The sequence below is a fragment of the Cricetulus griseus genome (genome assembly GCF_003668045.3).
Source record: "Cricetulus griseus strain 17A/GY chromosome 1 unlocalized genomic scaffold, alternate assembly CriGri-PICRH-1.0 chr1_0, whole genome shotgun sequence".
NCBI classification, from domain to species: Eukaryota; Metazoa; Chordata; class Mammalia; order Rodentia; family Cricetidae; genus Cricetulus; species Cricetulus griseus.
Genome location: NW_023276806.1, coordinates 168,553,714 through 168,578,731, shown reverse-complemented (window position 1 = coordinate 168,578,731; position 25,018 = coordinate 168,553,714). Strand labels below are relative to the sequence as shown.

The 25,018-nt window shown below is 36.4% G+C and overlaps 1 protein-coding gene across 3 annotated transcripts in view; it reads right to left on the bottom strand.

Moving 5' to 3' along the window:
- The window catches only part of Slc6a15 (solute carrier family 6 member 15), a 42,660-nt gene that overhangs the window by 1,436 nt on the left and 16,206 nt on the right, over positions 1 to 25,018 (bottom strand). For all 3 annotated transcript variants that reach the window (XM_027394155.2, XM_027394158.2, XM_027394157.2), the window contains exons 2-11: positions 23,864 to 24,303; positions 19,872 to 20,029; positions 19,332 to 19,458; positions 17,726 to 17,907; positions 15,188 to 15,298; positions 11,353 to 11,594; positions 11,068 to 11,260; positions 10,051 to 10,243; positions 8,196 to 8,355; positions 1,234 to 1,396 (exon numbers count right to left, since the gene is read on the bottom strand). In XM_027394155.2, the coding sequence (XP_027249956.1) occupies positions 1,234 to 1,396; positions 8,196 to 8,355; positions 10,051 to 10,243; positions 11,068 to 11,260; positions 11,353 to 11,594; positions 15,188 to 15,298; positions 17,726 to 17,907; positions 19,332 to 19,458; positions 19,872 to 20,029; positions 23,864 to 24,152 (1,818 nt within the window). In that variant the 5' untranslated portion in view covers positions 24,153 to 24,303. The remainder of the gene's footprint in view (positions 1 to 1,233; positions 1,397 to 8,195; positions 8,356 to 10,050; positions 10,244 to 11,067; positions 11,261 to 11,352; positions 11,595 to 15,187; positions 15,299 to 17,725; positions 17,908 to 19,331; positions 19,459 to 19,871; positions 20,030 to 23,863; positions 24,304 to 25,018) is intronic.

Below are 25,018 nucleotides of genomic sequence, written 5' to 3'. Positions count from 1 at the left end.
ATGTCATTTGCTCTGACTGACAGTAAGTAATGGAAGGGACATTCAGCAAACTCCATGATTAAAAAGTCTGATCATGGGCCAGGCAGGCACTCCTTTAATCCCAGCAGAGGCAGAGGTAAGTGGATCTCTGTGAGTTCGAGGCCAGCCTGGTCTCCAGAGTGAGAAAGCTACACAGAGAAACCCTATCTCGAAAAACCAAAAAAAAAAAAAAAAAAAAAGTCTGATCATTTATATTTTGGTTTCTTAGAATTCTGCCCTTACCCCATAAAGCTTGAGAGGATTACCTAAGAATGAGATAAAGAAAAAAGGAAAAGAGGGAGGGAGGGAGGGAGGGAGGGAAGGAGAGAGAGAGGGAATGAGGGAGGCAGGGAAGGAGAGACAGAGAGAGAGAGAGAGAGAGAGAGAGAGAGAGAGAGAGAGAGCCCATTTCCCAAACCAAATGCAACTGCATCTGTTAGTCTAAGAAAAATCAAAAGAATTGACAATAAATAAGCAAAACTATCAGTCACTAGGTTTGGGGGTACTCTTACTAGGCAACAGACATCTGCTATGTGTATCATACTACCCCTCAAAAATCTGAAAACCTAGACTTCGAAGTACATCTGGCCCCAAGGTTTTGATAAAGATGACAGGCTGACCTGTGTTTCGATTGTGAATGAGTTATTATTATATAGAATCATTGTACATGAAGTAGTTAAAATAAGCACACTGGTCTATAACAACCAATACAGATCTCATATTTGAGCCAGTGTGGCTAGTACTACTTGGAAACACACCTTCCATAGTCACTGCTCATAGAAAAGAATTGTCATATAGCCTTTATTTTGTATTTGTTTGAATTATGTCTACATCACTAATATGTATTGTAAGTATTGTGAGTAGCTGAAATGTAATGAATGTCTATAGAAAAATATTTCTAGAGCCCTCTGAAACATGGAGGTTTACTATGTTTCCTAGAGTCTAAGGCCATACAGCACTGTTCTTCAATGGTAAACGGAAAAGATCTAGTTTGATAAGTGCAAGGCTGGTGAGTGTCATTTGCTAAAGAAATTCACTGTGCATAAACATCATAGCTGTCGGAGGTACAAATAATAAATATTAATATCCCCAAACCAAATCAACATCATTGAAAAATAATAAATAAATAGAATACTATGAAACAAATACAATACAAAGCTTTCTAAGGTACCATGCTTTCACTTCAAAATAAGCTAACTTCTTTTTTTATTTTACCTTCTCTTCGATCCATGCGTTGTAGCCAGGAGGACTTAATCCCATATTCACAATGCTAGCTATTAGCAATGTTAGTAGCATTAAAGGAGAAATGTATTTCCACATATAATAGTAATATCTGCTTGGAGCAAAGCCTAACATATCTGTTAGGTCTTCCATAAACCTGGGTAAAAAGAAAATATTCAATTATTCTTCCATCTTCTTCCATCATCTTATCAAATTGACAGAAATATCTATTTAAATATTTTGGTATGTTTTGTCTGATCACAAACTCACGGGCTAAGTGCCTACTATTCAAGCATGACGGCTCAAGTTCAAATCCCAGCACCCACATAAAAAGCCAAGGCACATCAGCATGCATATGAACTTCAGTACTAAGGAAATGAAGACTAGCAAATCCCAGGAGCTTACTTGCCAGCCAGTCTAACTGACATAGAAAGTTCCTGGCTCAGTGACAGACCCCTTCCGAAAACAAGATGGATAGCAACAGAAGAAGAGAAGCCAGCATTAAACTTTGGCCTCCATAGCAACATAAACAGACAAGCTTACCTTTACATACATGCATGAATGCAAACATACAAATTCAAAATAGTAGATGACTTCCTCAATGAATATTTACTTATGAAATAAAATGAAGCTATTATCAGGGTGTTTAGTGTAAATCCTTAGCCAATCATTGAAGTGTACTATGGATGATGACCTATTTCACAAATGAAAAATTTGCAGTTTTGTTAAACATCCTAATTATCATTTTACAAGATGATAATGAGTCTATGTTATCATAAAATACCACCAGTGGGGTGTTTATATTTTGTGGAATTCTCACTTTTTTTGAGTAGTGTCATAATTGTAATTTTGACATTCATTTTGTAATTCATTCACATATCTCTCAAGTAACAATCTGAGTCTTTATGTTCCTTTGCTAGGATCATCTCTTTATTTTGTCCTGTAGTTTCCCAGGGACAATTACCTGAGGCCATCTCCATTTTCTCTTTAACAAAGGCATCTGATTCCTTCACTACTCACAAATTAACCATAGAAGTATAATCATGATTAGAATTATACTGGACTGGGGGGGGTCGGTTGTCTGGTTATTGTGGTTCAGTCTTCTAAGTATACAACACCAGCATGGTAGCAGTATACAGCCATAGCAAAAAACAGTTATCGCCCTTTGTATTCAACTAAAAGTGAATCTTCAGCCCACCAAGATGACTCAGTGGGTAAAGGCTCTAGTGACCAAGCCTGATAACTCAAAAGATGCCCAGAAACTACATAGTGTAAAGAGAGAATCAACACTTGATAACAGTCATCTGACCTCCATGGGTGCCCTGTAGTGTGTGTTCCACACACTCACACATAAACAAAAAAGGTAATGAAATAAAAAGAATTTTACTGCCATTCTTTTACTGATTTTTACACACTTTCTAGGAATCTAACTCCAGATCTCTAGTGGATTTCTTTGATGAGACCATAATAATATTAAACTACAGTTTTTCATAGCTGTAGTTGTCAAAAATTGCTACACTTGAATGTCATTTCATCTATGTTGAAATTTTTTCTGTTCTTGATTATAAACATTTATAGGTAACAATATTTGAAAACTTTGCTGACAGATGTTCCTATGAGAAATTAGTCTGCTTTATCAAAATGAAGTTTTGTTTACTTATGATGCTCAGTAGTTTTTTCTTGTGCTAATAACTTAGAGAGCTAGTATTGGCTATTACATCTGGTTAAGAAGAACTCTTTGATTCAAATTTTCCTGAGGAACTGCCATACTAATTTCCAAAGTGGCTATACAAGTTTGCATTCCCACCAACAATGGAGTAGTGTTCCCCTTTCTCTACATCGTCTCCAGCATAAACTGTTGTTGGTGTTTCTAATTTTAGCCATTCTGACAGGTTTAAGATGGTATCTCAGAGTTGTTTTGATTTGCATTTCCCTGATGGCTAAGGATGTTGAGCAATTTCTTAAGTGCCATTTGGCTATTAGAGATTTTTATATTGGGAATTCTCTATTTAGATCTGTACCCCATTTTTTAATTGGATTATTTGGTGCTTTGGTGACTAGCTTCTTGAGTTCTTTGTATATTTTGGATATCAGCCCTCTGTCAGATGTGGTGGTTGGTGAATATCTTTACTTCAATGAACTAGAGATTAAAGTATGTGCCAGAACAGAAACCTAGTTATGTGTTCTCTGCTGCCCTCCCCCACTTATGGGACACCAGACAGGTCTTTTAGCTGACAGTGGCTTGTCCTTAGTCTTTCATGAAGTTTCATGTGGGGGAATCTTCTTGTCAAAGGCTATGAGTCTTTGGTTTCACTATTAAAGCCAGTGAAGAAAAACTAAACCTCAAAACAACGAAGAACTATGCTGCCATCATTTCCAGCTTTTGAGACTACTCCTTTTACATTTGTACTTATATTTACTAATGACCACTAAGTTGGTATACTTCATTATTTTCTTTCTCTGTGGTAAACTATTTGCTATGTCAAAAGTATGGATTTAGATTGTCTATTCTTAACTGCCTGCCATCTTTTAGTGGTATCAGTAGAGATACAGGTAAAAGTGAACTATGCTACCAAGCTAATTAAATCATAAAATCATTAGTGCTAACAGGAAATATCCAACTGCTCAATGATGGGAAAGGAGAACTAATTAAATTGGAAAATTCTCATGTGATAATTCCATACCAGATCCAAAGGTAAATTGTGACCTTTGAAATCAACCTATGTTATTCCAGATGACAATTCTGCCATCTTTTAACATATATCTTTCTTTCTCTGAATTCCATTTTAGTACTTCTAAAATTACTATGCCTAACTTGAAAAATTATTGTTAAAATCATAGATGACATATGCAGAACATACTATTTCTTGCACAACAGGAATTCAAAAATGGCAGCTATTGTCAGCATTACTTTTCCTCCTGTTATTATTATTGTTTAGAAACACTACCATAAAAATGGTATTCTCTAGCAGGCCTCCTACAAATAATGAACTATTTGAATGCAAATCTAAGTTGGTAACTTATTCATTGAGAGAGCAGTTTGATAACAACATCAGATTCTATCACAGTGAAGGTTAGGAGTCAGTGGCTATGTGGTCACATATAAAAAAATTTAGCTTTGAAATCAAGATCTAAACCAATTTTCGAACTGTAGAGTTAGCACACTGTGTCTTTCTACATAGGAAGGAACAATTTCCCATCTGAAAAGTGTGTGTAATGTTAGTCACCAGTGAACATTTCTTCAAATACATTTAATTTTACAACAGTTTTAGGTTCATAACAAAATTGACCTAAAAATGATGAATCTAATATATTCCTGATCCCAACCCATGAATCATGTCCCCCAGTATCAACATCCTATACGAGAATGGCATATATGTTAGAAATCATGAACCTGTATTAACATATCATCATCTGCTGCCCGTAGCTCAGATTCATTGTTAGTACTATGCATTCTATGGGTTTGGACAAAACCATGACAACATATATTCATTATTAAAATATCTGTTTCAAACACCCTTTTGGCTCAGTCTATACATCTGTCCCTATTCCCAACTGTTTTCAAACACTGGTCTTGGGGTGGGGGGTAGGAGAATGAGAAGGGGAGAATAGGAGGGCTGCGGAGGACATGAGGGAGAAGAAAGGTTGAGTCAGGGGAAGAATAAAAGATAACAAGAATGGAGATACCATAATTGAGGGAGACATTTTTGGTTTACAGAGAAATCAGGCACTAGGGAAATGTTCAGAGATCTACAAGAATGACACCAGCTAACAATCTAAGCAACAGAGGAGAGGCTACCTTAAATGCACTCCCCTGATAATGAGATTGATAACTAACCTATATGCCATCCTATAGCCTTAATCCAGCAACTAGTGGAAGTAGAAGCAGACACCCACAACTAATCACTGAACTGAACTGGAACCCAGATGCAGAGAAGGACGAGTGAAGAGCAAAAGGGTCCAGACCAGGCTGGTGAAATCCACAGGAACAGCTGGCCTGAATATCAGGGAACTCTTGCTCCTGAGACTGATAGCTGGGATACCAGCATGGGACTGATCCAGATGCCAGGAACATGGCTTCCAGTGAGGAAACCTTGGAAATCTATGGGACCTCCTGTAGTAGTTCAGTACATATCCCTAGCATAGGTGTGGACTTTGGGAGCCCATTCCACATAGAGGAATACTCCCTGAGCCAAGACACATGGGAGTGGGCCTAGGCCCTATCCCAAAGGATAGGATAGACTCTGATAACACCCTATGGAAGGCCTCACCATCCAGGGGGAGCAGAAAGGATAGGTAGGGTTTTAGTTGGGGGAGTGGTAAGGGAATAGGGGAGGGAGAGGGAACTGGGATTGTCATGTAAAACAATCTTGTTTCTAATTCAAATAAAAAAATCTGCAGAAAAAAGCATATGAACACTTCTCTGTAATATAAAGCAAAGGTTGTTCCCTGTCATAGAAGTATACAGATAAAGCTGAGTTGCAGAGGAGAAGAGCAGCCGATGGCTTCTTATTGGGAAGAAATGGTTGTAAGGGATGGGAACAAAACCTTGAAAGGTGAAACTGGATGAGCAACTTGGGAATGGAGCATAACAGTTGCCAGCAGTTCAATTTTCTTTAAAGGCACAGGAAGTCTAAGTAGAGTGTGCACATGAGTGTATTTGAAGATAATCAATAAGCTTTCTGTCAGTGCTATCCAGCTGAAGTATAATGTAAGTAACTGATAATTTGTCATCTACTCACCATTTTAATAAGTGAAAAGAATAAATTTCATTCTCACAACAACAACAACAACAACAACAAAAATACCGATCTGGATACTCTCTAAACAGGCTGTAACAAGTGGGAATCCATCAAGATGCAGCATTATTAACTACAGGATATGTTTCTTGCCAATACACATTTATATTTCCAACACTGTTTTCATGGCTTGGTAGGAATTTATCTAGTACTGAACAATTTTTATTCTCTGGGTGAATTTATCCATTCATTTGTTGAAAGTCATCTTGACAGTTTCCATTGAGGAAAGCTGCTATAAACATTCCTGCACAAGTTTTTATCTGGAATATATTGTCAATTCCTCTTAGTAAATACCAAACTATGTATATAACATGCCATATGATAAAAGTATCTTCATTTTATCACAAGTTGGAAAACTGTCTTCTGAAGTGACTACACTATGTTGTATGTCCAACAGCAATAAATGAGGGTTCCTTCTAGTCTGCATTCCCAGCAATATTATGTGTTGTTGTGGGTGTGTTGCCCTGGGATTGACATTGCATGTTGTACTGGCTGATTTTGTGTGTCAACTTGACACAGCTAGAGTCATCAGAGGAAGGAGCCTCAGCTGAGGAAATGCCTCCATGAGATCCAGCTGTAAGGCGTTTCCTCATTTAGTGATAAACAGGAGAGGGTGGTACTATCCCTGGGCTGTTTGTCCTGGGTTCTGTAAGAAGGTGGGCTAAACAAGCCATGGGAAGCAAGCCAGTAAGCAGCACCCCCCACATACACCATGGACTCTGCATCAGCTCCTGCCTCCAGGTTCCAGGCCTGCTAGAGTTCCTGTTCTGATTTTCTCCATTAATGGATTATGATCTGGAAGTGTAAGCCAAATTAAACTCTTTCCTCCCCAGCTTGCTTTTTGGTTATGGTGTTCGATCACAGCATTAGTAACCCTAAGACACGTCTTCCTCAATCATGACATATTTGGGCAAAGTTTCTTACTGAATGCTACCTTTTGGGGGTAGCCAGCTTCCTCGAGATTTCCAGCCTCTGCTTCCTTTATGGAGGGTTTACAGACAAGCCACCAAGTCCAACCAACATTTTCACACTGATTCTAGGATTCTGAACTGTGCAGTCTTTGTGCTAGCTGAAAGTGCTTACTTACTAATCCATCCCCAAACCCCCTTAATTCCCATCCATTTCAGTGATGACACATTTTTTTCATCCACAATTAAGGCACAAGACTTAACTTACTTCTGAAATTTCTATTGCTTCTTTCACTAAATAAAACATGATTATTAAATATAATTCCTATTCTTCTGACATGTAGCTTTGGACAATAATAAGACAGTCTCCACTTTGTCAAAATACTCATTCAATACCCGTTACTGAGGACTCATCTAGCATGCACTTTCCACAGGACTCTCATCATTCAATCTGTATATGTCAGCTGGAGACAATTATTTTTAAATATACTGAATAAATACTTCAACAATCTCTTATCCATTGAGATGAACATGACATTTCATTGACATTTCATATCAAATACATTTTTGTCACATAAAAAGTGTGCAGCTGGAGTTTAGACGTATAGAAAATGCAATTAATCACATATGAAGTTCATATGCAGTGAATGTACATGCATCTCAGAATAGAAGAGATGGTTTTCCTAAATCTTTCTGATACTATAAACCGTTAACTCACTTTCTGTGTCTCTGTCTCTTTCCCTTTCAGGCTTTCCCTGTTGTTCTCTCTCCCTGTCTCTCTCACTTTCTTCCTTTCTCCCCGCTCCTAATAAATTCAGCCTAATAAGTAGGGCATAAGCTTTAGAATGAAGTGGTGAAATCTATGAGTCACAGACCTGCTGCTGTTCAGGTTGTAAATCAGTAAGAAGCCTCTTGTGTTTCTTATCTCCCCATATATGAAATGTGGAAAAAAAAGAAACTTGAGGTTCTTGGAACATATCAAATACTTTTCAAGCGTGGAAATTATTCTTTGATAATAAGAATTAAGCCAGTACATAGAATTCTAAACAACCTTACACTGAACACAGTTCTCAACCCTCATGCATTGGGGAAGTACACATCAGTAAACTGTCCTATCAACAAAAGACTGAAATACTTGACATGGTGAAGATTCATCCCTTTTCATTTTGTTCCCCTTTAAAATGAATTATTGATCAAACTTTTCAAAGATAGAGGTGAAAAATAACTGCATGCAATCACGTATACTTACTTATCTATGCCATAAACAAAGCTTACAGCAATATTCTCCAAGATGACCACAATTAGCAGAGGCAATGTAGCAGAATAATCATCAAACATTGTGACAAAGTAATTTCCAGAGCGCTGCACAAATATCAGGCCAATGCAAAATGCTAGGAGGCAACAGATAACTAAAAAAAAATAAACAAATGAAAAATTAATTTCTACCTAAAGCCAAGACTTTCCTTTATTATGATGAATCACTACATTCAGCCAACAGTTTTCAATTTCCATAATTTGTTGTAGACAATAGCTTCTCTGGTTCTATGGAAAATTCCATGTTGGGAGTGGGTTATAATGGTTAAAAATATTTAGTAAAGGTTAACCTCTACTAAATTTAACAGCATATAACTGATCTCCTTAATTCTGCAGAATCCCTCCTACCAAGTACAAATAATAACTGAGGGGCAATTGTGTGACAATGTTAAAAATAAATATCCACCGGGGCTGGAGAGATGGCTCAGTGGTTAAGAGCACTGACTGTTCTTCTAAGAGGTCCTGAGTTCAATTCTCAGCAACCACATAGTGGCTCACAACCACCTTGAATGAGATCTGGTGCCCTCTGCTGGCATGCAGGCAGAAGACATAATAAATTTAAATAAATAAATAAATAAATAAATAAATAAATAAATATCCACCATATTACTATTATTAATAGAAAAGTGACCTACCAGGTAGCACACACGCATAGGTGATTATTACAGTGAATAAACTTTTGAAATCCCTATGTAATTTTGAATTAAAAATGAGTCTAGTGTGGCTTCTAATGAGATTATATAAACTTACATATGCTCATGTTTGATTGAAGTATTAAATGTCATTATACTATCTTGTCAATATATTATGCTTTTATAGGTCATTCAAAATGTTTAGTAGAGGTTAACCAACATAAGGTCATTCAACATAAGGAAAAAGCTTGAATATCAACCCATATTTACATATTTATCTTGCCTGAATAGCTTGAGTGTGCAAAGTAAAGTAATGATTATAGAGATGAGTATTCTGATTATCCAATTAACAGCTAGGAAGAACTATCTATATTTGTTTCCTGCTAAGCAACTAAGAAATAGATTCATGAACTTAGGTTAGGGACACTTGTTATAAAAACTTAAAAATACATTTGCAATCCAGGTGAGTTTTCTGCACATTTTAAAGCTATTATCTTGAGCTTCTTGGCAGTTAATATGAATAATAATGACTATATTATATGTCTCAATCCTCTTTTAACATAGAGGAATAACATTAAAAGAAGTGGTGCATAGTTCTCGCTACTTCCTTTGTGGATCCAAATGTGACTTCTCAGCCACTGCTCCAACTGCCTGTTCCTTTAGGGTATCTAACCCTCTAAAATTATAAACTCCAAATAAGTTCTTTGTTCAGTTAATTACCTTGGACATGGTGGATTTCACAGCATTAGACAAGTAAGCAATATAAGATAAAAACAAAACTACTTTTTGGAGAAGATCAAAATTTAAAAGTAGCCAGGCTATGCTGGAACAAGACTTTAATCCTAGCATTTGGGAGGCAGGCAGGAGGATCTCTGTGAGTTCAAGGCCAACCTTGTCTACAGAGCGAGTTCCAGGACAGGCTCCAGAGCTACACAGAGAAACCCGGTCTCAAAAAAAAAAATTAAATGTAATTTATATTGCATACAGCTTTCTTAGAACTAATACACTAAAATAATAATACTTACCATTATATTATTATAATCTATTATAACATTGATATTAATACAATACAAGAGATAACACAGTCCAATTGCAGTCTCTAATCTCTCAACAGTATAAATGGACCACATTTCATGTTGAAAGCCAAAAGAATCTCACCAGTGAGTATTTCCTTCCGCACTTTGAATGTGTCCACAATAGGAGTGATGATCCCTTCAATGGTTCCAAACATGCTGCCAAGCCCGAGATTTATCAGCATGAGGAAAAACATCACTGACCAGAAGGGAGATGCAGGGAAATGTGTCATGGCTTCTGTAAAGGCAATGAAAGCCAAGCCAGTGCCCTGCACAGCCTGTAGAACATAAGACAAGAACAGCACTAACCAAGAGCAAGTGCCTGAGATGCTTTTATTCATCAGTGAAGGTGGGAAAATCACTAAGTAATGGACAGAGCTACTGCAAAGAAATATGCTGACATAAGCTTTTATTCCCTAAATTCTGTTCTCATTCCCATAAGCCAGATTGATGGTATTGATTAAACAAAGAATGAAATATAGTTCAAAGTTGCTAAACAGAATATACAACCACATGGTGTTGATAATTATTTCAAAGATCCTGAAAATATAAAGCATTAGTAAATTTTTCAAATTTTGTTAAAGTTTATGAATATAAATACTGATTTACTGTAATAAAAACAAAACACAATATACATATATATGTAAATATTCCAGCCCTGTGAAATTGCTTAGTAAACTAGAATAAAGAAAACATATAAAAGAATGCAAAAAACACATAACCAGAATTTGTTGAACTGTCAAAAAACCAAACATTATCATTCATCTATCCATTCATTCACTCATCAAAACTCAGGAATGAAAGTCCAAATTCTGCATTAAATTTTGTACCAAGATGTGCATAGCATTAGTCTTCACTCTGGAAAGAACATTAATTTACTTATGGTGAGAGTGTATAGTAGTGTGATCCAATCAATGGGCTTGCTTTTTAAAATAAAGAAAATCTTTGTAAATAACCATATTCTATGAGATGCAGAGATATCTGAGAATTTTGAAACTGCATCCCCAGGCATTTTGCAACCCACTTTGCTGAGGAAGTCTTTGGGTGATGCATACTTGAACTGAATGATAACTGCTTGACTGCTAAGACATGGCTTACTAACTTTATTTAGCTCATCCTCGATTTGACAGGAGTTGAGATGAAGAGCAGCAAACTCCTCTTCCTTTACTTTCTGAATGATGTCATACACTAAATGATAATCTTCCGCAGTGACCGCTGAAAGGTTAATGTGATGGGGGATGACATCCCAACTAATGTTTCCCATTTTCAAAAATTTCAAGATCATCTCCGAATTTCTGAAAAATACAACAGAATGAGAATGAGCTCTCGATGCGTATCTTATAGAGAATTATGCCATGAGAAGCAAATGGAAATTAATTGTCCATACTGTGAAATGCACTTTTCATTTATGACATTGGCCTTGAACCCCAGGACTGCAAACACCACCAGTGTTGCCAGGACAGAAGTGAGGAAATTGATGAAGGACACGAGAACAGCATCGAAGTGGCAGTTGTTGTCCCTCTTGTTGTAGCTTGAAAAGGCAATGACTCCACCAAACCCCAGGCCTAAGGCAAAGAAGACCTGAGTCGCTGCCTCTCTCCACACTTTGGGCTCCAGCATCATTTCAAGCTGTTTGAAATTATTAAAGAGAATAAAAGTCAGTAAGAAATTCTTAGTTCTGAGCAATTCACTTCCAGGGGATTATATAATTTCAATATGGATCCATGATATTTATGAATCCAGATGTTATTTAAAATGGGAAAATAAATTATCCCTTAGGAAAAAGTAACTAATTTTTCTAGAAAATCAGCTAAGAATGCAACAGAAAATACTATCAAGCCCTTACATGGTGATTTTCCACTTATAAAAGAAATTTTCAGTGTTTTCAGAAAAATCGTAACAGGAGATTGTGATGGAGAAATTACTACCCTTTGATAATTTCTCATTCTATATCTTTCTTGGTCTTTTACACAGCATAATACGTCAATTACCAACACGAAATGAAATAATTACTTCACATCACAGTTCTCTCAGGTTTTTGAGTATTCTGCTAGAAATCTAAATATGGAGGTATCTGGTATATAATTGGAATGGTTGGGCCGCCACTATACCTTTATATTGTTGTTATTCATTCATTTTAAAGTTTCCTGAAGGTCATTTCTTTAAGAATAGAAGGAAGTCAAATGCATTATGAATGTTCTGAATGTGCAAACACATTTCATGAGGTTCTGTCTTACTTCTTTGGAAAATAATCAAATCTTTCAAGAACGTAACAAAACAGTTAACTGAAAAATTAATATTATTTACAACTGATGTGGACCTCATTACATATTTAAGTTCATTTCCAGTCACAAAAATTGCTTACTTGGTATTTTTCCTCTCACACATTAAGATGTGGAGTAAGAATACGAATTGTACCAAGTTTCAGACCCTGATGTTGCCACTAAGACATTTCATGAAAGTGCAAGCCAAGGCAAAGCATGACCCTCTTAATTCTGCATTTTCAAAGAAAGAGTAACAACAAAATTATTCCCACAGAATCAACCAAAGTCTAAGTGTCTAATATTGATAGTATATGAAAATTATAGTGACAAACGCAGAGAAGCACTTTGCATGTTTTCTTCTCATTGAATATGTGATCTGAGCCTTTGATACAAGCCTAGTGTAACACAGCATGTGAGATGCGAAAATAAATAGTAATATTTGTGGCCTCCAAAAAGGCCACTGTCCCTCAAATATTGGGATGTACTGTTTCAGTTAATTTTAATAAGCATTACGTTTTAATACTTTAGGAAGTATTATTATCAAACATAATGATTAGATGCATATTTTTAGCAATCAACTAGTATGAAGAGTATTTCTTCAAATATACTCAATGTCTATTAAGACACTACCACTAGATGGCAGGGAAGAGTCATTTCTAAAGACTTCATTTCCCCTGCTTCCAAATTCCTTGGTGAATTTCCACTTGGTGTTTCAGGCTACTTTGTAATTAGGCACTTTCTGTCCTACATAAACAATGTAAACTAAAAAGTAACTTACAGAAGCCCATGTTTTATTGATACTCATGGGAGACCTGCCCTTTCCTGGATGGAGATGGAAGAGGAAGGGATTGGTGGTAGGACAGGGGTGGGTTGGGAGTGGGGGGTAATGGAGAAGAGGGACTGGGAAGGTAGGGGGTAAGGGCTGAAATGTAAAATAGAGAAAGAGAGAGAGGGGGTAAGGAAGGAAGGAAGGAAGGAAGGAAGGAAGGAAGGAAGGAAGGAAGGAAGGAAGGAAGGAAGGAAAAGAGAAAGAAAGAATGAGAAAGTGTTGTTTCAGATAACAACAACAAAAAAAGGTAACTTTGTAGTCAGGTGTGGTAGCTGGTAGCTCATGCTTGCTATCTCAGCACCTGGCTGAAACAGGAGGACTGCCATAGGTTTGAAGCCAGCCCAGATTAAATCACAGACCATCAGGGACTATAAAATGACACCCTGTCTGAAAACAAGCAAACAAACAAACAAAAAGTATGTTATAATTACCTTAATCCTTATATCAAGACTCTAGATCAATGGTTCCCAACCTTTCTAATGATGAGACCCTTTAATACAGTTCTACATGTTGTGGCGACCCCCAATCTTAAAATTATTTTTGATGCAATTTCATAACTCTAATTTTGCTGCTGTTATGAATCAGTGTGTAAATATTTTGGGAGATAGGAGTTTGCAAAAGGGATGGAGACCCACAGGTTGAGACCCACTGCCCTAGAGTAAACTAACACAGTTTTATCAACAGTAAAGGGGAAGTTAGCTGAAAAGAAAAGAAGAGAAAGGAAAGAAAAGAACTAACATTTTAAAGCAGATCCCTAGTAAAAATTGAAAATGTTAATTTATGCAGAAATGAAATACTTGATTGACATAAACGTTTGTATCAATTCTAAACTATGTACTAAAATCAAACTCCAAAACCGTGTGACAACCAGTTATGAACTCAGAAAGTAGTGACAGTTCAGAAATGAACCCAGAAGAATTTGTTGCCTTGAACTTGGGAAACATTTTCTTCATCAATCTGAATGTAAATCATTTTGGTCATTGAGTATGTGGGGTTTGAAGTGGATGTTAATTCTGAGGTGGATATAGTTTATGACTCTAAAGCAGTCTTCCACTGCAAGTTCTCAACGACTCCAAATACTAAGAACACTTTCGGGCTCAAGAAGAAAACCAGACACCCACGTCAGCATTTTTGTTCCTATCAAATGAATACAAACTCAGAACCAGACATGCAAAGAACACAGCTTCTTTTCACCTCCTAACAAGGCATCTGACAAAGAATTCCACAGAAGCTAATCTCTTCTGACCCTGCTTATAGGACCATGCTTGCAGGATCAACTTAGCTCCACATTCACCCTCCACATACCCTCCAGTGTTGGAACTATTTGACCTGCATGCTATTACCTCCTCACCAGAGTCTTAACAAGCTAATGGCGTGCTGAAATTTTACTTGGGTGAATCATGAAAACACATACACTCCCAAACCTATTTCTGTTTTCTGTTGAGTTAATAAACAGCAAGGCATGATTAAGTCTGAAAGTTAGTTTTGAGTAACCGGGCTCAAGAGAAACAGCAACAAGCGTAGCATTACTTCAAATGACAGCTTGAGCTTCAAACCCTCTATGAAGCTAGTGGAAAATTTCCTGATATATGTACATGTCTATAAAAATTACCAAGTTTACCACTATACCTGTGACTCCAGAGGGAGCAAAAACCTTCCCCAGAAAACACTAATTCTCTGTGAGACAATATTCTAGGAAACAGTGGGATCCTTCCCCAGAGTCTGCAGATTTGTAATCTGCAGACACAGGAGATGAATATTTCCATTAGTTCTGCTAGCTGAAAGATGCTGTGGTTGATATTTCAAATAATCCGTGATGAAACCTCTCAACTAGAGGGCTATGAGTAAATGCAGATCAAAGTTTCCCAGACTTTTCAGTGTAAAAACCTTAAGCTATTTCATAAGTAGAGAATTCCCTAATTTAAATACTGAAAATCTAACTCAAGAACCAGAATGGTATGTTTTAAAAAATTAGAGACAAATGTAATTGGAAATATAGAAAAGCCACTTTTCTGAAGTGGTCAACGTACTATAATTTAGAAATCTAGTAATTTGTTAAACAATTAACCCTAAAATATAGCTGTGGGCACATTTTTTATGATAAATGTAATGGAAAATAAAGTACATACCTTAGGGGTGAACATGTGTCGGATGCCATCAACTGAACCATTTAAAAGGAGAGATCTGATTAGGAAGCATATGAGTACCACATAAGGGAACAAAGAACTAAAATACATGATCTGCAAATAAAGAAAATGGCAATAGGTGAGACAGACTAATGACTATTCTTACAATGAAAACTACACTCTTGAGAGTCACTTTTTCTGCAGTGTGAGTAACATTAACAACTTCTAAAGTCTCTTTGTAACTGTTCTGGATACAGCCTTCCTTAAGATCTTATTTGAGACATAAATAAAACTGTTTAAATTGATTAATACTGTATATATTTATGGGATACAGAATAATTCAATACATGTATGAAATATTTAATAACAATTTTAAGATCATTAACATTTGGTGTTGTGAACCTTTAAACTCATCTCTTATAATTATTTTAAGATACACAGTAAATTGTGGTCAACCATATTCACCCCAGTATGGTACAGACTGTTAGATTTAGTTCTTCCTTTTGTCTTTTGGGTATCATTGTTCAATAGTTCTGTATCCATCTCTTCCCACCCCAGCCTCTAGAATGGCCACTCTTCTGCCCTCTACTTTTATGTAATAGACTCTTTTAGTTATCCAGACAGAAAAGCATATAAAATATCTTTCTCTTACTGCATTATTTCTATTATGTTCCATCTATATTGCTGTAAATGATAGGATGTCAACACATTTAGTAGATGAATAGTATGTGGGGTGCACATGCACACCTATGTGTGTGTGTTTGTGTGTGTGTGTGTGTGTGCAGAATTTTTTAAAAAGTACAAAATGTTTACCATCTAGGCTATTCAAATAGCAGTATTTAATTCTGCTAAATGACTGAATAATATATCATTGTGTGCCTGCAAGGAAAAACTCTCCATCCTGTGTCTATTTGCATGTTGAACACACTATATAACAAATTCCAACTGGGGCTTTCTGGTGACAACTTGTAACATGCTAGCCCTCCAGCATGCTTCTCTACCCAACACTTACAGAATTATTCATTGGGAAGCTTCAGTTTGATTATTTAATACATATATATAGATTTACACTCATGGTTTATAATTCTCCTCTGACTCTATTCACCTCACTCTTACACACTAAGGAACTGTGTTGATTTAACATTCATATTTTTTCTCAGGCTCCTTACAGCTGGCTTTGCCCCATCTGTCACTTTTGGGTAAGGATGATGGCTTAGTGGAAGAGACACTGGATTTTATTAGAGCATCTAATACAATGCAACACATGTCTTATTTCAAATTCTGCCTCAATGTCAACCTCTCCCTAAGGTCCTCTCACTGGAAGAGTAAATCACAGGTACTTCATAACTTGTACTCCATTGTACTGATACATTTTTATTGCATGATCTTAAAGTCAAAACAGAAAGGTACCACCAATACCGCTGGGAATAACTCTCAAATAGTCTCATCAGAAAAGTTCTTAAATATTTGATGTGACTGATATGCTTATTAGCTTGTGTTGATTATTAAACATTTTCCTCAAAAACTGTAACATAAACTTTGATTCCACACATGTATACAATTGTAACTTGTAAATATAGCATAATAGACACTAGTATATCTTTTAAAAGAAGAAATTATTCTCTAAGTGACAACAACACACAAACTCAGAAAACTTTAGCAAACTCAGTCATGACAGTTTTTAAATCTCTATGGCCAACTAGGAATGGCTCTTTCTCATGAATGACACTACATTAGCAATTATGTGCATGTGATTAGACCTGGATTAAGAACTTATTCCTTTATTTATAATGTAACTTCAATGTCCCCTACATAGTCAAGGTGCACTCAACCAAAGCAGTGTCTAAAATTACTAAATTGTTGTTAAGCATAACAACATTTATAAAAGATTTAAAGATATTTAGTTGTGTGAGCTATTATGTTGACTTATTCATATGCAAAATAATGTAGCAACCACAACAGGAATGTAAAGGTCAGGTAAACTGTGAATTACAATACAAAATGTCATCAGTATTGTTACTAAAATTGAAGTAGTAGGAAGCAAAGGTGAACTACACCAACTTCTTCCCACCTTCATCTCCATGCCCAAATCACCACTTGATGGGCATAAATATGATACATACTAAGAGGTAGCATGGAATAGACCATACAATCCCTGAAAGAAGGAAATGATACAAAACAAATAAAAATTCTTCATTCCATCACGTTCCATGACTGGAGGTGACTTGTAGTCAGAGGACTATCAGATGATGAACGGAATAGCAAAATTTAAAAAGACTTTTAAATATTGAAGGTTTTTTCAAAAGGATTTTGCTGGAATAAATAGATATTATAAATGATATTAAATATAACCACAAAACACTTGGCTTATTGCTTATCTCCTTTTCTAAGACACATTTTTTTAAGCATCATCTTTGGTAAATACCTAGAATGAAAGTTTACAAGCAATTTGTCAGTTGAATTTTGGGTTATAGCTGCAAGAGATTGGCAGTACCCATGAATGGTACTTAGCAGAATCAGGAGGGATTCTAGCATACTAACTTTTCCAGAAGACTGGATGCCTTTGATCATGGCCAGACAAACCATGACCCAGGCAGCCAGCAGGCAGACAGTCATCTTCCAGTTCAATCCTCCACTTTCTGAGATGGAACTGGTGATGTTCAATGCCTCCCTGTACCAGTAATAGGTGGTGGCAGAACTTTTGTCACATTCCGGCTCAATATCTGTGGGGGGGAAAAAAAGACAAGATGCAATAATTCAGACCATATATGAATAATAACGGATTTTGCTGAGAAAGCCCATTAGCATATTCCCTAAGAAAACATTAACCTGAAAAGAGCAGTCAAGTTCACAATGAAACAAAAATTTATAATGTTCGGGAAATCAGGAATCAGGGATCCTCTTTGATATTTATTAAGAATTCCTGAGGAATATGTGAACTTCTTATGGAAATAATTAAAGCAAGTAATTTACATTTCCCTTCTCAGACCCATAACATACTAAGACAAATTTGATAGCTGCTGACAAAAGGGATTTTGTTAAAAAGCAGAATGAAATGACAAGTGCTGTTAATGTAAAATCTAACAGGATTTTCAGAGTTGCTAAATGAAAGCTAATGTTATCATGCTAACAAAACAATATTTTCATACATTGCAAGTCAAATGGTAATATTTTGTGTGTATAGGATGAAGTAAAACATTTCACTTGTTTTGTTTCACTTTCTTAAATGTGACTAATAGAAATATTTTAACTTCATGAATGAGTTGCATTCTATAGAAAATGGTTCATTTTCTAAGTTTTTTTTTAAAGAAAAGCAAGTGGGAGCTCACAGACTCCAGATGGATAGCTGGGGAACCTGCATGAGACTTAACCAGGCCCCCTGAACATGTGTGTCAGGTGGATGACCTGGGCAGTCTATGGGGTCCCTGCCAGTGGAACCATTATTTATCCCTAGTGCAAAGACTGGCTTTTTGGAGCCCATTCCCTATGGAGAGATACTTTCTCCGCCTAGTTACAGGGAAGAGGGCTTTGGTCCTGCCCCAAATGATGTGACAGACTTTGATGATCCTCCATGAGAGGCTTTACCCTCCCTGAAGAGTGGATGGGAAATGGGATGGAGAGATGGTGGGGGGAACAGGAGGATGGGAGGGAGAGGGACCTGGGATTTTTATGTAAAATAAGATTGCTTTTAATTTAAATTAAAAAATTTTAAAGCGAAAACTACAAAACAGTATAACCAACAGTATAAAAATGATAAGTTCAATTCAAATCTGTTTTCCTTCCCTTTTGTAAGCTTTAATGAAATTGAGGCTTCCCTGGGGGTATACAGTGTTTACAACAGAAAGCTTGCAACCTTACAGTCCTTTAACCAAAAGCCTATGTACACCAAGTTAATCTGGAAAGAGTAAGTCAAATTATATAAGAGTCTTTTTATCTCTCTGGTTGGGCTGCTCCTAATATTGAAGCAAACAGTCATTCCAAAGCCAAAGGAAGTCTGTTATGATGCTCATTACAGAAGTTTCATTTAGATTTTTTGCTTTTGTTTTGTTTGTTCCCACCCACCACCGTTTCTAAAAAGAAGAAAAGAAAGTGTGTGCCTTTGCTAATTTTTAAATTGTTCAATATAAGACAATAGAATGTGTCTTACAAGTATGAGATGCATTTTTCACCAGGGGGCATTGATCCCAAGGAAGAGGTTGTTGAAAAGACTGAGAAAAATAAAACAATGTCCAGCCAATGATGACATTGTAGTAAAGAGCCACAAAATAGCACACCTGCAAAATAAATAAATAAATAAATGTAGTTATATTTTGCATCCTCTGCCACGCCCCTTAAAAAACAGTGGAGTGGAATTCACTCTACCTAATAATATTTAAGATTTGATCTAATATTTTTTCTTATCTCAAGGCATTATCTTTTCTTTAAAATACTCTCTGAGTTGAACATTATTTTGTTTTTCAAATTTTTTCCTTTTATTATTCTTCTTTCCTTTTAAAACAATCTGAGTTGAACTTTAAAAATACATTTCAAGATCAAGGTACTATCAGTATACATCGATGATTTTGTATGGTGCTCTATGTCCCAGGAGCTTCTAAAACATGAGACAAAGACTTGGAGATTACAGAGATGTGGATTCCATCATTCCAAAGCAGCACAGGTAAGAACAAAGTCAGGGGAGCAAACTTACTACACAGCTTGCGAATCCAATGCCGCCCAGTTTAGGGCTTATGTAATTCCAAACCCCGATGCTGCCTCTCCGAATTCTTTGACCCACAGAAAGTTCCAGAAAAAAGAGGGGGATTCCTATTACCAGAAGAAGTATTAAATATGGCAAAAGATATGCACCTAGAGAGACAAGAACAAGCAGAACATGTCATATTTTCAATAGTCATTTCAGAGTATACATTGAGTATTATTTCATGAAAGACAATATTTGAGCTTTTCCGTAATATACAAAAAGGTCTTTGAGAAAATATAACTGATTATCTTTAAACTTTCGAAAGTTTGAATCCTGGATTTAATTGTTCTAAGAAGGCCCACAGTTCAGTAGATGGCTCCCTGGCTAGAGCCCTTGCTGCACTAGTCTGATGATCTGAATTTGATTCCCTGAACCACAGTGGAAGGAGAAAACTGTCCTGAGACTTCTTCTGACCTCTGCATTCATGTCCCCTCCCAAAACACACACACATGCGCCACACACAAATACACATAAAAACTACTAGACAAGTTTAAAATGCTTAAAAAGTAGTTCATGGTAGAATAATTCTGTTTAAAAGGGGTTATAAATAACCCCACTTCCATTTTGGAAAGGTAAAATAGCTTCATTTGAAAATAAAGGATAAGTTCTTTGAAATAAGTATTTCTGTCAATAGACTTCACAAACTCAAATCCATCTTCACGCAGCCTTTACAAAGTTATTTACTGAATACTAACCTAAACTCATTTAAGTCCTTCATTCCAAAAGCACAAAATTAGGTCAATGGCATTTGACAAACTAAAACATTTTGTATTCTAAATAAAGTAATAACAAAGAAGAGCAAATGCCTAGTCTGGAAGACAAAAAAGAAAAATAAACAATTTCTAACAAAGATAATGATTATTTTGTATATATCACATGTAAAAATTCCACATTTGGGAACTATATGATTTTTGTTTTCTAAAATTATGAGGAAGAATGCACAGAGTGCTTGAAAAAGTAAAACTAACATATTTTGTATCTTCCATCAAAGTGCATGTGCTGCTGTTATCTTTGGCAAAACACCCATAGTTAAGGAAATAACCACTTTCCACCAAAATCCCATGGAACTAATGATTTGCAACTAAATAGATAAGCAATAAATATCATTCTTTTTTGATTGATTGATTGATTGATTGATTGATTGATTGATTGATTGATGGGATAAAGAAATTATATACAGTTTTGTATGAAAACGTTTCAAATGAGTGTGAAAGGATATACATACTGGACTTTGTACATTCAAATTTTTGGCAGGCAGCCTAGCTCTGGGTTCATTGATAAATATACACTATCACAAAGAAGGTGGAGAGTGACAAAACAGAACCCTGTGCTCCTCTGTCCTCCATGGGTGCACAGGAACACATAACTACACAAATGCATGTCCAGACCACACACAAACACACACACAGACACACACACACACACACACACACACACACACACACACACACACACACCGTGTGTTACAATTACTAGCCTCATTTTACATGTGTGGGAATGGAGTATGAAGAATTGAGGTAGCTACAGAAAGGTCATATGGCTTGAAACAAAGGAAAGAACCAGGTTTCCAACTGTCAGAGTGACTGCACAATATAAGAGAACCTCTGTAGCCTGAGATTTATTAAGCTTGGCACTGTGTGGTAAATATAATATCTACACAAATCAACATATATTTTTAGACATTTTTTTTCTGTTATTCAGAAAATGCTTCAAATGATTCATGAATAGGGTTTTTGGTTGTTTTGTGTTTGACTAAGATACTCCTCAGCTTTCTAGAAAACTGTGCTACACAGTCTTTGTCCCTCTCCAATCCAGCCTGTTTCTCATGAGACATGCAATATTGCTCTCTGTTTTGATTTGTAGTCAAGAAATCAATAGTAGGAAAATTATTTTGAATTTTACTTTTATCAAAATAATAGGTAGAGGGATTTGTCTTGCTACTAACTAGTAGTCAAATTTCTAGTATCTGTCCATCATATCTGTCATACTAAAAGGAATGAAAGCTGACTTTAATCTGAGGCTGCCTTCATCCTCAGCAGGAAGTCCAATAAGGTGTAGAAAGTGAAATGTCTCAAAATAAAAATTTCTGCCAATCTTAGAAAATGAAATGAATAGTGAGAAACTAATAAAAAAAAAGCAAGCAAGCCAGCAAGCATGCAAACTTTCTTGAAAAACAATCATATGCAGGTATTAATTTTTGACACAACAATTTCCAAGTGATATTATCAACTTAGTAGGGAATTACTGTTTTATGAGCAACACACAGTGTGTGGCTCACTTCCTGTAAAATTGAGTCTTAGCTCTCAGACAAGTCTGTTAAATGTTTCTTTTATTTTCCCTAAATCTCTTACTGTGTTCCTGGTGGAATTACCTAACCATCTCAAATATACTACCTTTGAGTTTTATTTGAGTAATTACGAAAAAAATTGCATATGAATAATTCTATTCATTTGACATGCAAAATAAAATCTTATTTGTTTTCAGTCAACCAAACTATCACAGACCAGAACAAAATATCAAAATACCCCTTATATATTGGGTGATAAAATGTGAACCTTACAGAATATGTAGGTGTGTGTTTGTGTGTGTGTGGAGACAGAAGTTCACTGACATGTGCATAAGCACGTAGAGGTCAGAGGTCAGTTGCAAGCATCTTCCTCTATCAAAATACACTTTACTTTTTGGGACAAGATCTCTCACTGAGACTGGCACTCACCAGCTTTGTTTAACTGGCTATTAGCAAGCCCCAGGGGTTTGCCTGACTACCTGCCATGAGCATTAGGGTTACAGAATCTGCCACTATGTGGGTGCTGGAAATCCAGACTCGAGGCTTCAAGTTTGCATATCATGTACTTTTCATACTGAGCCATCTTTCCCAGCCCAGAACATGTACTTTATAAAATTTCAACAGTTGGCTTGAAATTCCCCTTGAGCTGAAAATTGAGTGTGTGATTTCATGTGTCTCAGAAAATTATTTCACTCAGTCACATCTAGAGTTCTTTCAGGTGTGTGTGTGTGTGTGTGTGTGTGTGTGTGTGTGTGTGTGTGTGTGTGTGTGTTGTTTGCTTGAGACAGGGTTCCTCTGTGTTATAGACATAGCTGTCCCTAGCTGTATAAGAACTTAGTTTGTAGACCAGACTAGTCACAAACTCAGAGATTCACTGGCTTCTACCTCCTGAGTGCTGGGATTAAAAGCATGTACCACCATGCCCTACTTTTTCACAGGAATTTTATGGCAGTTTTATTCATTTTGAAACATTGATAATTATGTGCACACTACACATAGTAAAAGTGCTGATAATGGTGAAACTATTTTTGTATTCTCCTTTTTAAAATACTTATTGAAGCTGGACAGCATTCCACGGTATCACAGAACTGGAATCGATGGTGTAAAATCTCCAAGGACAAAGAATGACTGGCATTATGGTAATTATCTGGTTCAACTCCTTCTCATGAGTCCTAAAAGCGCTGTACTGAATTTAAAGACCATAATCATTCTAAATTACATGTTAGGTCTGCTTTTGCTAAAGAATGAACAATTTAAAATTCAGAGGTAACAAGTCACTGAGAGAACCATGTTCAGTGTTGTCGGCTTTAGATTCTTATTGAAAGAAAAAGGTTGGCATGCAAAAGGAACATAACCCATGTTACAAAAGCTCCCCTCAGTACTTCAGTAATGTTTACAGTATCCAGGGAAGAAGTTTGAGAATGTGTTACCTTGAGCAATCCCTGAATATTTGTAGGACACCAACCTGTTTCTCTGGAAACTTAATCTTAACACAGAACTGGGCATGCTGCCCACAAATGAGTCTCCCTTGCTTTGCAATGGAAGTCAAGTTTCAGAAATAACACTGTAGTGGCAATAGGAGCTACCTGAAATAATGAACTGTAATTTACAATAGTGTAGCAATTCATCATGATGGCAAACAAATGCAACTTACCACCGCCATTCTTCTGACATAGGTATGGGAATCGCCACACATTCCCCAAGCCAACAGAAAATCCAACTTGAGCCAGAATGTATTGCAGCTTACTGCTCCAAGCTGGCCTTGCATCATCAGCTTCAGATCCATCTTCCCCATCTGTATCTTTCTCTTCTTGAACATCCACGATTAGTTCACTCTTCTTAAAAGCATTTTCAGGTGAGTCTTCATTGGACAGAAGGTCCTTAACAGACTCAATAACCTCATCATCTAAATCCCTCTTTACCACTTTGCTATTCTTAGGCATTGGAAAGTTCTTTTTAAGGACACCTTTGAGGCAAATATATTTCAAATGTTATTTAAAATGAAGTAAATCTGAGAAGACTTTCAAAAAATCCTTGATTCAAGGTGAGAAATTCTTAGCAATCCTGGCTCTGATCCAGATACTCTGTAGATACCTGTGAAATGAAAAGTTGAAATGTGATATTTAGTACTGAAAAATATCAACAATACGTCAACATGCTTTCTTGGTCATTTTCATGGTAGACTATCTAAGGCTATAAAACATGATTGATCTTGGTTATTCAGAGTTCAAAAATTTCAAATATATATTATTTAGAATGTGTATGAGTTCCTCACATATTTCTTTTACTTAAATTACTCCTTGAAAAAATACACTTTAATCTCAACTTTAATGTGCAGAATATAGACTATTAATTATTAGCTATTTTTTTAGCATTCTTAATTCCTTTCCTTCCTAACTCAAAGAAGTCTTTTCTTACACATCTATTATTATGTTCATTACAATTTCATATATAACTTCTAGCCCACCCTATAAATCATCTTAAATCATCTCCACTTATTTATTAATTCCTCTTCATCTATTCACACACTAACTGTGATGGCACCCTATAGATTGCAATGATAAAACATTTGCAGTATCCAATTTTTTGGCGGTGGGCATGGTTCAAGACAGGCTTTCTCTGTGGCTTTGGAGGCTGTCCTGGAACTAGCTCTTGTAGACCAGTCTGGTCTCAAACTCACAGTGATCCGCCTGCCTCTGCCTCCCAAGTGCTGGGATTAAAGGCATGTGCCACCACCGCCCAGCCAGGAGTGCCCACTTTTGGCATTGGTGGTGCATGCCTTTAATCCCGGCACTAGGGAGGCAGAGGC